This window comes from Cuculus canorus, chromosome 2 (assembly GCF_017976375.1).
Source record: "Cuculus canorus isolate bCucCan1 chromosome 2, bCucCan1.pri, whole genome shotgun sequence".
Lineage (NCBI taxonomy): Eukaryota > Metazoa > Chordata > Aves > Cuculiformes > Cuculidae > Cuculus > Cuculus canorus.
Window position 1 is genome coordinate 64,979,097 of NC_071402.1, and position 13,044 is coordinate 64,992,140.

At 41.8% G+C, this 13,044-nt stretch overlaps 1 protein-coding gene across 2 annotated transcripts; it reads right to left on the reverse strand.

Moving 5' to 3' along the window:
- Window positions 1-1,112: 1,112 nt before the first annotated feature.
- PDCD6 (programmed cell death 6) lies at window positions 1,113-12,235 on the reverse strand. 2 transcript variants are annotated; one of them, XM_054058520.1, is made up of 6 exons: window positions 12,021-12,235; window positions 8,521-8,582; window positions 5,027-5,071; window positions 3,857-4,009; window positions 3,056-3,165; window positions 1,113-1,578 (listed from the first exon to the last, which is right to left on the reverse strand). In XM_054058520.1, exons 1-6 carry the CDS (start codon window positions 12,101-12,103, stop codon window positions 1,480-1,482), a joined length of 552 nt encoding a protein of 183 aa, XP_053914495.1. In that variant the 5' UTR covers window positions 12,104-12,235; the 3' UTR covers window positions 1,113-1,479. The 2 variants fall into 2 exon arrangements, with proteins under 2 accessions (XP_053914495.1, XP_053914494.1); XM_054058519.1 differs by having other exon boundaries at window positions 1,119-1,578; window positions 3,851-4,009; window positions 12,021-12,231.
- Window positions 12,236-13,044: the final 809 nt, after the last annotated feature.

Genomic DNA, 13,044 nt, shown 5'->3' on the forward strand with positions numbered 1-13,044 from the left:
TTTACATGTAATTATGTGTGTAATTATGAAATCTGAAACAAAAGTGGACATGTGGTCTGCCTGCATACTATGAGTTGGGGAGGGGAGAGGGCTTAGGAGTAAATCAGTAGTGCTAGTTTAAGAAAAAGTCTATAGATAAAAGCTAAAAGCTCTTACCTGTAAAAATATCCTGAAGAGCAGCAGTTACAGGTAAGTGAGTGTTGTTGAGTATTTTTAAGTGCTTTGAATAGTGCTGGTGTAAGATTTTCTTAGAGCAATCTAAGAGAACTTGTTAACTTGCCTTTGCTTCCTCCAAACTGCATCTTCAAAGTAACTGCAGGAGATGGTGCGCAACAGCAGTTACATTTTTTGCTTCAAGTTTTTCCACTGTGTCCCTCACCAACAGTTACTGGTGAGACGGAGGGTACGGTTTTGAGAAGATCTGACTGTCAGTTTAAGGCCACTTCAACTAAGCGCTACAGCACAAAAAAGGAAAATAATTGGTGTTAAATGAGCCCCCTAAGCAAAGGCAGCTGTAGATCCAGAGGAGTTAGATACAGTCTATTTTTGTAGGGAATTCATTGAGGAAGATCATAGAATCATAGAATGACTAGGTTGGGAGGGACCCACTGGGTCATCGAGTCCAGACATTCCTAACACTCCCTAAACCATACCCCTCAGCACCTTGTCCACTTGTCCCTTAAACACCTCCAGGGAAGGTGACTCAACCACCTACCTGGGCAGCCTATTCCAGTGCCCAATGACCCCTTCTGTGAAAAATTTTTTCCTGACGTCAAGCCTGAACCTCCCGTGGTGCAGCTTGAGGCCATTCCCCAAGATGCAGTATTGGACACAGGTGTGAAAAAGTTCTATTTGAAAATGTCCCAAAGATACACTAAAAGAAGGAGGCAGCTAGAAAATAAGATGATGAGGCAAGGAAAAAAGGCTATTGCTGTTAAGTAGGAGGGACCCCTGAACCATAAAAAACTAGAATACAGAAAACACCACCCTTTTAAAAGAAGCTGTACAAAAGTAAAGTAGACTATAAAAGTTGATCTAATATTTTTACTTAATTTTAAATTCTGTATTAAAAATTAATACATTAAACTCTTATAAAAGTAAGGCACATGCAAAACATGTTGTGCAACTTTTGACTTTCAACTCTCTTATAAACTAACAAGCATTATTTTAATTTGGCATTTCTACGGAGTCACTTTTCCCCCATGCAGGATATGTGGAACAACATTAGATTTGACATTGCACCAGTTAACTCGAGATGCTGTGCTTTCTGTACTACACAGTAAGCAGATATGGTCACATCGTACAATGATAAAAAATAAAAACCAACTCAAGTACAGATTCTGAAGGTGATGACCAACATACAAAATTTAAGAACATGACGTTATATGCATTATAATACATCAATAATCTTAATCAGTACAGGATGATTTGGCAACTCCAGCCTGTGTGATGCCAGTGTGCAATTCCTAGTTATCAGTGTCATACAATGCTGAAGACCATGGAAAGATATTGCTCATAGGACACCTGAATCCAGCCATCTTGATCAGTATCGTATCGTCGGAACACATCAGTCAGCCTCTGAAAAAGGGACAAAAACCCATACAGTTTTATACATCGGGAAATTTCCGACTGTGATGTATTCCCTTCACCACTTAGGTTTCTGTAGCTTTATGAACACCTTTCGTTCATCCCCTCTGTGGACACTTTACAATCTTGTGTGCTTGTCATGCCTGTGCTGTGTAGCAGATCTGATTTTTAATACTGCCTCTTGATACCATACTTAAGGATTTCTAGGGAATTCTTTCTATACCACACAGCTTGTTATAACTGGTTTTAAAATTGGGGGGGGGGGGGGAAACAGTGCACAATTCCTGTGAGAGTCATCCGGAGACAGAATCCAATGAGTACCTTGTCCATTTCTCATCTTCTAGCCAAAGATGCTTTATGTATCCATAGTATCTGAGTAACAACATCTGTACAACCCCTGAGGTGTCAGGCCATACAGATACAGAGTGGACCAAAATAACCACCAGCATGGTTTCACCAACACCAGCTGAATAATGCTCAATTTCAAAGCCTTCCTTACCAGAGTTTAAGTTTATAACAAAGTATTGTTGGCCTCTATTACAAACGGATAAAAAGGCAACTGATGTTTCAGCAGATTTATGGTTGTAGACATAAAGAAGAAGAACAGAACAACCTTCTGCAAGTAACAGAGATACTGCTTCTTTCTCTTCATCTAGAGTATCCCAAGATATCTTAAGATACTATTGCAATGCTGGCCAGTGTCAGAAGAGAAAGACTCCTTCTGTCCTACTAACCCTCAGCTTGTTCACGGCTACAGTTTTCCAATGTTTCCCTAAAGTCCTACATTTCAGAAAAATCAGAGACACTTAGAGGAACCTTAAGGACTGAGGTGAGGAATCATCCAGTACTTTCTAAACAAAGGAATATAGCTGTAACACTACAGCGCTCTCTCTCTCTCTGTATATCTATCTATATTCACACATCCATTTCTGTTATAGTCCTCTTTTGTTTTATATATCTTTTACTACCATTACTACCATCACGTCTGCAGGAACAGCAGTGATGAAAGACTGAACAGTTCAGCTTCTAGGTCAAATTCCTTTTAGCTGGAGCATTAAACAGAGAGATATAGAAAAACCTTACAATTCAGATTATGAGAGAGAATTATGGGCACCCTGGGGCATGATACACTCTACTTTTAACACACCCAAGATCCTGCAGAAGGGTGTATTAAACTAGAGGAAATAGTGCCCAGTGTTTTCCTTTTAAAACACAGACTGTCTGACATTTTTTTTGCTCCATAAAAAGAAATACTTAACAAGTCAAAGAAATTGTGTCAAATTTACTTTCAATGTGAATGGATAACAAGGGAAGGCCAATAAATGAAGATGTTTCTAGCAGCTCACGTCTACTTTATCCACATCATTTATAAGCAAGTTCTAGATCTAATAATACAGTTAAATTAAGAACCATAAGAAAAGGCGATTTTGTTTTTCACATTAACATTAAAGTACATCTCCTTTCTTACCTGTAAAACAACACAGCACTGAATGAAGTCATCAAAAGCAACTTGTCCTCTTCCTTGTCTGTCAAATTTCCGAATAAGGATATCATAGAATTGATCAGACAGTCGGTAACCTTGGAAAAAGATAGATGCTTTAGAAGGTTTCAATTACTGCAGTCCTATAGAAAGAACTGGGCTGTTTAGCAGGCATGTGTAATGAAACCAGAAAGCAGTAAGGAGTCACAAGAGACTTTTTCAGCCATATATCTCCACTGCACAGCAAAAGTATTAAATGCATGCATTAAAAACATGCTTAAGAATAATTATAGACAGAGTCACTGTAAACATAATTACTAATGAAAGTGACCAGCTGATTGAGAGAACAGTTTAGGGCTGCAGTGCAAGTTTTTATAAGTGAAGTCAATTGAATGGAAGTTTTTTTGCCATCAGAATGTTACTGTAGCATAGACTGCTGGGTTTCTTTAAAAAGCAGAAAGCTGTACCAAGTACCTTTGTAAGTTCAGATATTTCCCTGAAGTATTGGTGATGCTCCCCAAGCACCAAACAGGAGAGACAGAAATCACACATTCACCAGCACATCCAGTTTTGTTTTTTTTTTTCTTTTCCATAAAAGAAAATAGATTAAAATATGTGCTCAGGGCATGGGCATCTTTAAAAGTTACCTTAGACCTGAAAGGATAACTGCATTTTGACTGCCCCATTTTCAGTCACATTTATCGGAACATTGCAGCCGTAACTGCAAGAAGCTCATTCAATGGCAAAACCCACTCATAAAAACTGTAATTACAAATGAATTACCAAAACCTGTTAGTGCTTGCTTTAGTTCATTTTTGTCAATCATTCCAGAATTGTCTCTGTCATATGTTCGGAAGACATTCTGCCAGTCAGTGATGTACTTCCAGACGCCTGTGAATTCATTGAAGTTAACACCACCTTTGTTTTCTCTGTCAAACATGCCTGAAATAAGAATATAAGAAACACATAAAACCCTTTAATCATACCACTCCTCAGTAAGATCTACTACTTCTTTAAGAAGGCAGCAAGAGCAGTTTGTACTGCTCTGGAAAGTACTGAAGACAGAAAAGAAACTGATAGTACAAGTAATATTTTGGAAAGTTCCACCAAAAAAAAAATAAAAAAAAAAATCAAGTACTCATCCACTGAAGGAGAAAAAGATAAAGTAAAATGAAATAGGACCAGAATGAGTTGCATAATGTTTCTTTTTTCCGTGTTTTCACCTCCAGTTTGAAAATATTTAGGGCTTGATTGAACTTAGAGTGACAAAGAGGGCATGGGGTGGGGAGTGCTCTTTTCTAAGGACACGTGAAAAAGTCTAATACATTGGCTGCCCAAAGTGCTGGGATATTCATCTGCATTTGACTTACTGATTGATAGTCATCTATGTAAACAGCACATCCCACACTGACAGAACTCAGGCTGGTGATAAATGCTTACTAAAAACAAAGCAAAATATTTAGTCCTCGGATTTATGAACTGTATGACAGAAAAGATTATTTGTGCTTGAATTTTTATCCTGATGCTCTCCCAACTCTCATCTTCCACATTGCTGGCAATTACTTTGGGATACTAAAGAATTCAAACATTTTAAAGCTTCTGTTTGGTGTTCTTTCATCACATTGGATCAAAATGCAAGACAGGAAAAATTAGTTGTGAAGACAAGCTATATATCTTTTTAGAATATTTAAGCTGACAATTTCCCCACACATAAACTGCATTTACTGTCTCTTTAGTTGTAAAGCAACATTTTTTTCAGGCTATTTCGACAACAGCGTGCACGTGCACGCAAGGGCAGTCCTGTATTATTCAAAAGGGAAAATATTTGAGTTTAACTTGCTATTCCTGGGCTGTCTAGAGGGGAAAAAAAAGTAGTGCAGCAACTGATAGCATTCTCAATCAACCAAACCGATCACAAAACAGTATCTTGGCTATTTTGTATCACACAACTACACTCACCAAGAATGGACCTGACTGTTGCTGGATTAAATGGAGTCCACGTGCCTGAAACAGAAAGAATTACTTAGTTCCTCAATGTTATGTTTTTATTTAAAAAAATGCTATCAACCAACAAATCAGCCAAAAAAAAATCAGATAAAACTTTAAAACAGTGAATTCAGAGCTACTAGATTGTAACATAAGGCTGCTCTGAAGTGGTTATGTTCTTGACCATTCAGAGATTATTTCAGACCAAAGCTTTACAGGTACTACACGGAAACCAACATTTTCTGGGCTGCACCAAAAATATCCTAACCTTGAAAGAGCTAGAAAGGATTGTTTTCATTGCACGTAGACAGGAGGTATTGGATTAAAGGGAAGATCAAAATTTAAGTACCACTTTTTCTTCTGATGGGAGCAGAAGAGTTTTAAGTTATAACTCAAACAAGGTCTCATATCTTTCCTCAGTAAAAATCCATCTGCTTATTTCCTATTTGACAGGTGGATTACTCCAGGGCACTCAGTTTCTGACAAATGAAAAGAAGAGGTTCCTAACATGGCATAACCACACAGTGCAGTTTAGAGTTCAGTTTAGTATAAACCCCACCTACACTGCTAAAAAACTGTTTGTTTAAATTAGTATTTTCAGATCGAGAAATGTTGCTGCTTAAAAGGTCTTGAGCAGTCATCATCTGAAGAGGAGCTTTGCACTTCTGTGAATATGTAGAGGCTAGTGACTTTGGAATTGTTTTCACTTGGCTGGAAGCATTCCAGAGTGCTAGGATGCATTAAGCTTTAAATTAAGAGAAATTCTGTTCTTCATCTAGAATTTCACCATGAGTTCTCTAGAGACAATGAAGGAACCAGGAGGACCAAGAATTAACTGTGGTTGAGTGCAGGGACCACAAAGGAACGAGTAAGACTAGAGATACTGTAGAGGCATTTGCAACTATGCAGTTAGCTGACCACAAACACCTAATAGACAGGCTGCATTGGTATTAAGCAGGCTTTGTTAAGGCAAGACTGCTTTGCTGGATCAAGCTGCAGTGGCGTAAGTGGGGCTTAGAGCACTGCGGTTTCTCCCAGGGAAGGGAAACTGTATCAGTGCAAGTCTGCAGCACCTGTATTTACTGTATCAGTGTAAGGCTACAGTTTTTCTACTGCATTAAAACCTCATACTGCAGGCAGGCCGGGTGACTATTTGCACATAGGAGAAACATAAGCTGACACACAGAGTCAAATGGCCTGAAAATGCTTAAGCAGTATTTTAAACAGAGAACATCAGTACCTTAGAGCTGTTATGTCTCCTGACAAAAATAAAAAAGAATATAATTATTAACAGGGTGTCAACATTTAACTCTCCGCAGAATAGAGGAAAAAGGGAAAACACAGAATAATTTATCTTATTTCATGTTGAAATTTTCAAGAGACTCGTACAGATGCTACATATTGAAACCAGTGCAACTCCAGTGCTGAAGAACTGTACTGGATTTCAGCCTGTTCCAATAAACAGTAAAAGACTGTTCCTCTCCCCTGACTTTACTCTTAACTTTCTGTGGCAGCACAGAAAAACAAAACAAAACAAGGAAGCATAGAATTTTATATTGCAAACAACTGTATGAAGTAAGGTAAGCAGACTGTTATTTGCTTAAACTTGATGTGTTGAAAAGCTGAATGTCAAAATCACATTGAACTTCAAATCTGAATAAGCACTATGCAAACTTTTTTAGTGTTTTAGAAATAAAACTAATAGAAAATGAAATAAACAATTGTTTGCTTTAAATAAAATAAATAAAAACTAGTTTTATATACAAACTATTAAACTAAATAAGCTAAAATAAACATTTATTTTACATAAAAACTCTAATGTTTTATTTTATATTTTGTTTAAATAGAAATAAATGCATAATATTGTTTTAGCCCATGTCAGATAATAGAAATAAACACGCAACATTGTTTTAGCCCATGTTAGATGTTAGCCCATAACAGCTACTCAACTATCCACTAGAATATATATTTTAAAAAGAATACTGTGAATTATTAGTGACTTTGCTGTAAAGATCTAGAATCTCTCAGAATGAAGGAAGCTTACAGTTCTGTAAGTATTCTGTCGAATAGTGAATTCACTTGGGGATTGTTCATAATTGCAAAGCACTGAAACTGCTAATCTACGCTGTAAATAAGGAAAGAAAAGAGTCCAGACGGTAATAGGCAGTGATGACTCTTCAATCAGATTAGAAGATATTTAAAATACACAAAGTTTAAAATGGCAGGTAAAGCCCGGTTCCCAAATCGTTATAAACAGCACTAATCTTAAATTAAAACAGTGACTTAATCAATTCAGCTTAGCTTTTTCTGAAGCTGTTATTCAAAACAGTATTTTAGTTATAGATCAGGTGCAGCAGCTACAATATATTTCTTTTAATCCATCAGATATTTTATTAAACGACTATTATAGTAACTCCAGTCTAGTCAAAAGACCACATTTTTACCGAATAGAGCCATTCAAATTTATTTTAAGTCAGGCGATTACTGACAAAAAGGAGCCTTTCAGTTTGTGTACACTGCAGCCCATAACATCAGTTTAAGCCACTTTCAGTCACAAAGCACAAGGATGAAGGAATTAAACCTTGGGAGAAGGGGAACTTGATATGAACTCAAAGGTGCACAAATAGCTTCCATATAGACTTTTTCAGATTTCTGAGTGGAAAAAATGAACCGCAAAGTACAGCCCTACCCACCCTAAGTCACCAGAGGAAAGTAAAAAATAGGCTTCTGGAAAAATTTGTTGGTTTTTTATTTTCTTTCCATGACTTATTTGAACATTAGTTACTCTTTAAACATTAGGACAGGGGACTGAGAAGCTTTAATACCAGATCTAGAGTGCATCTTTCTTCTTTGTTAGGAAAAAAAACCCAAAACACATCTCATTTGGAAAAAAATTATTAAAAATTAACATCTTCAATTCCTGCACCATATTGTATGAAAAGATTTTATGTGCAGTAAAAAGGTTGATTGTAAGTATCTGATCTTTGTCCAGGTTAGGTTAACACTGATCCTTGTTAGAAAACAAAGGTTCAGGACTGATGAGTAAGGAATATATAAACCGTTGTTTATTACATCCTGTATTTAAATCGGAGAATGTTTTCTAGGAAGCAGAGCTGGAAAAAGTAAAGGGATGTGCATTCTTCATTCCCCAGAACACAAATTGGTAATGTTTACAATAGGTACTCAGTTTATGATGCATTATTACTAACATGCACCAAACTCAGAAAACTTCCCTTGAAGTCAAAATACCCTAAGAACAGTGGGCTCAGCAAAAAAAACACCCAAACCCAATAAAATAAAAAACAGAGTTGTCCATTGTTTCAAGCCCTTCAGCCTCTTCCTGTAGATTAAATAACATTCATCAGCGGTAGGAACATTCAACCCTCTGCCCCTAATCAAAGAATTCTGGCATGAAATCTAGAATCATGTTTAGAATGAAGCATCTCACTGCTCATTTACAGACTTACCATTGGATAATGCCTGCTGAAGTTCATGATCAGATATTATTCCACTCCTATCTTTATCAACCCTAGGGAGGGGAGAAAAAAAAAAAAAAGTGGTAAGCTTTAAATGGCTGAAATTAACAGGTTCCACTTACAGAAGAACTTCAACATTCTGGTTCTTACTCACCAGATAAGAGAAATCTTTTCCTCAAAAGTCACTAACTGCCTTTTATTTGGTAAACCATTGACTGTTACTGCAAATTAAATGCTTCATTCAGACTGATGAGACATTCTGGAACATGATAAAAGCTACAAAGAAAACCGCAAGACTGACTTATGAGTGAAGAGACACAAACACACTGGCAATAAAACAGTCTGGGTAAAATCCACACAGGAAAGTATTTTTATGTATTTATTTAGTTTTAAAAGAACTGCAGAGCACAGCTTGCTGGTCAAATCCATCAGATGCCTAACATCAGTGTAGTAAGCTGTTGGGCTCCCAAACTGAAGCCCCAGGTTTGGCACCCAGTTTCTTTCAGTAAGAAAGTACTGAAAGAATTGACTGCGGGGCCTTCATCCTTCCCTTTCAAAAGGGCTCAAAAAGTGAAAAAGTGCAGGCAGGTGCCAGCTTCTATTGAGCTTTCACAGTCTGTTGTCTTAGAGAATGGAGTTCTATCCCAAACTGAAGAAATTAAATGATTTCTTCTCAAATAAAGCAGGATCATGCCTTCTTCAGAAGGATATCTGAAGGTGGTGGGGACTTCTCTCTATTTTATACAGGGACCTTCTCCTTGACACTGACAGGTTTTCTCTCTCCTCAGTTACTATCATTTCAAAGCAGAGTCCTGCTCAGCTGATTCCCCTGCGGAAGGCGTTTTTCTTCCTTCAGTCCTTGTCATCTTTTCTGAAATCTTTTCAGTTCATTCTGTTAGATTCCTTCCCCATCTCAAAAATTATATAACCTACATACAACATTCATAGTGCGAACATAGGTTGCGCAGATTATAACATATATAATACATAATATAATATAAAGGTTGTATCCTTTTTCTTTTCCATTTCTTTTCTAGGTATTCCAAATTTATTTTTACCTTTTATGAGCTGCCACTAAGTGCTATGCTGATATTTTCACGAAAATGCGTTATGACCTACTTATCTTGCTCCTGAGCATGATCAGTCAGCTTAGACCCCATTCATTTTATACACAAAATGATGCAAAGTTAAAGTGCGTCTTCCTCGTGGACATCAGGTATCTACTCTATCCATGATATGGTGATCATGGCCTGGACATGACAGGTGGTACAATCCAGTCTTTTGGGACTGCAAGGTCTCCTGCATAGGCCTCACTGACTGCAGGAATTGGTTACTGTAACCAAACTTCATCTGACAGTTCACCCTCTCTTCCCCCAGTTCCTCCTAAACATATCAAAGGTCTCAGAACAGCTCCATCTGTCAGTGTGGCAGATGACCACATACTCTTCTTTTAGTCAGTTATTTATCTGCTAAAGGACTCTCCCCTTCATTCTGTGTCTATGAAGGCCTTTAATACTAACATATGTTGAGAGGAAACCACAGATTATATCAGTGGCATCTGTTCTAGCTATATACATACCCAGTCCTTATCCAACATACTCCAAGACTTACACAGTAGTTTGCCGGAGAGGAATACTTTCAACAAAAACCACGCAACTCCTGACTAGCTACCTGATATTACATGGTTTCTACTGGCTTGTCTGGTGCAAAAGTCAGACTGTTGATCTGTTTCTTTCTGTACCCTTTAAAAAAAACCTGCTTCATGCAAGCCTACTCCATGTTCTCAGATGATGTGATTTTACGGAAGGCTGGGTCAGTAAGCTGCCACATTCCTGAGTCACTCCTGAGTTACTAAGCAAATATTAGCCAGTTTTAGCAACTTATTACTGTTTGTCTACTCCTTATCCTCTTCTTGCTGTCACTTGAGTTAAGCGAGATCCTCTGATACTTCTCCCATAAACATGGATCCACTGTAGGAACCTCCCAGCTTCCTTGACATGACACAAATGTGAAGAACTCCTTTAGCTGTGTTACTAGTACAGTCTCGATATTGCGCTTGCTTTTAACAGGGGCCTGCTGCCTGCCTTGCGGGTTCCTGTTCCAGATGAACTCAAGTGAATATTATAGAATGGTTTGGGTTGGAAGAGACCTTAAAGATCACCCAGTTCCAACAGCCCTGCCAGAGGCAGGGACACGTCCCACTAGATCAGGTTACTCAAAGCCTCATCCAACCTGGCCTTTATCACCTGCAGGGATGGGGCAGCCACAACTTTCCTGGGCAATCTGTGCCACCCTCATATCACCACCCTCACAGGAAAACATTTCTTCCTAATGCCTCACCTAAACCTCCCTTCTTTCAGCTTAAAATCACTATCCCTCGTCCTGTCATTGCACTCACTGATAAAAGAGACCCTCCACAGCTTTCTTGTATTTCAGGTACTGGAAGGTCACTATAAGGTCTCCCCGGAGCTTTCCTTCCTCCAGGCAGAACAAGCCCAACTCTCTCAGCCTGTCCTCCTAGGAGAGGTGCTCCAGCTCTTGGATCACCTCCGTGGCCTCCTCTGGACTCACTCTAACACAGCCATGCCCTTCCAGTCCTGACAGTCTTCAAGTTTTCCACTAAGCGTTTATCAGATCCCTTTTTACAAGCCTTCCTGTACGTTGACCTTCCAGATTTTACACTCCTCCCTGGATTCTCAGGTCTAAAATGTCTCCAGCGTTTTCAAGGTAACCTTCTTGCCTCCATTAACCCCCTTCCTCTGATCTGAAACGCATCCACACTCACTCCTCCTCCAGCCTTTCCTAAGGCTCCCCACTCAGGTTCCTCATACAAGGGCACAACCGCGCTGTTCTCCCAGTTCACCCAAACCCCATGCCGGGTGCCCAAGGCCCGGGACAGCCTCCCTGTAGCAGCCAAAGGTTTCCGGGCACCTCCCAACGCCCAGCTCCCTCCCTGGTATCTCCACAGTCAGGGAAAGTCCCGGAAAGGTCGGGCCAGTCCCGCTTTCGGGAATGACCCCGAGTGGCAGCAGGGAAGGGAGGAGTGGGAGGAAGGGGAAGAGAGAGAGGAGGGGGGAAAGGAGGTGGGGGAAGAGGGGGGAAAGGAGGTGGGGGAAGAGGGGGGAAAGGAGGTGGGGGAAGAAAGGAGGATAAAGGGAGGATAACAGGAGGATAAGAGGGGGATAAGGGCGGAGGATAAAAGGCGGACATTATGAGGGGAAATTAAGAGAGGGGGTAAGGGGGTAAGAGGAAGAAGCAAGAGGGGGGAGGGGGCTGGGGGGCAAGAGAGGGGTACAAGAGGGTAAGGGGAGGCAAAGGAGGTAAGAGGGGGGTAGGAGGGGGAGAAACGGGGGCAAGGTGGGGAGGAAGAGGAGGGGAAGGGAGGTGAGAGGGGGGTAGGAAGAAGAGCAGGAGGAGGGCAAGCAAGGGGATCAGGGGATCAGGATTCCCCCAGCCCCATTAGGGCGGCAGGCGACGCGGCTCAGCCTCACCTCTGGAAGACGTTCCATAGGAAGGAAGGGTCGGGCAGGGCGGCACCGCCGCCGTTGGGCCTGTACTGATACCCCGCCGCCATGGACACCCCCTCCCGCCGGGCCGCTCGGAGCGCCCCGCGCCGTGCGCTTCCGGCACCGCCTGACGCAACAGCCCCGCCCGGGGATACCGGCAGCACGCGCCACCCGCCCTCCTGTGGAGAGCGGCGGGGCTAGTCCTAGGGGCGGGGCTACAGCTAATGGGCGGGGCCATTGTGAAGGAATGGGGCCGCGGCGAAGGGGGCGGGGGTACGGCGCGGGGGCGGGGCCAATGAGAAGGGCGGGCCGTAGCTGCAGGGCGGGATCACTCTTGGGGGCGGGGCTACGGCGAATGAGGCGGGGCCACAGCTAATGTGGCGGGGCCGTGGCGAAGCTATATCGCAGGGGTGGGATCATGATGTGGGGCGGGGCTACAATGAGAGGGGCGCGGTAATCGTGAAGGGGCGGGGTCACTATTGTGGGCGGGGCTAGGGCGGGGTGGGGCGGGGCCGCGGCCGCGGGGCGGGCGGGGCCCTCTTCTCTGGGCGGGCCTGCGAGGCGGGTTGTGCGCTTAGTCCCGTTCTTCCTGCTGTCGGTGAGCGCTGCGGTACTGGCGCCGCGTCAGCGCCCCTTTTGGGGGTTCTGGTCTATGAGAAGCTCGACGTGAGCCGGCGGTGTGCGCTCGCAGCCCAGAAGGACAACAGTGCCCGGGGCTGCATCAAAAGAAGTGTGGCCAGCAGTGCGAGGGAGGGGATTCTTCCCCTCAGCTCCTCTCTTGTGAGACCGCATGTGGAGTATTGTGTCCAGTTCTGGAATCCCCAACGTTAGAAGGATATGGAGCTGTTGGAACGGGTCCAGAGGAGGCTACAAAGACGATCCGAGGGCTGGAGCACCTTCCATATGAGAAGAGGCTGAGAGAGTTGGGCTTGTTCAGCCTGGGGAAGAGAAGGCTCCAAGAAGACTTTATAGTGACCTTCCAGTACCTGAAGGGGCTACAAGAAAGTTG

Coding starts and splice junctions, on each gene's coding strand:
- PDCD6 (XM_054058519.1), bottom strand. CDS start 12,103: ATGGCGGCGGGGTATCAGTACAGGCCCAACGGCGGCGGTGCCGCCCTG. Junction 8,583..12,020: donor CTATGGAACGTCTTCCAGAG/GTGAGGCTGAGC, acceptor TCCCCTCCCTAG/GGTTGATAAAGATAGGAGTG. Junction 5,072..8,520: donor TCAGCAGGCATTATCCAATG/GTAAGTCTGTAA, acceptor TTTCTGTTTCAG/GCACGTGGACTCCATTTAAT.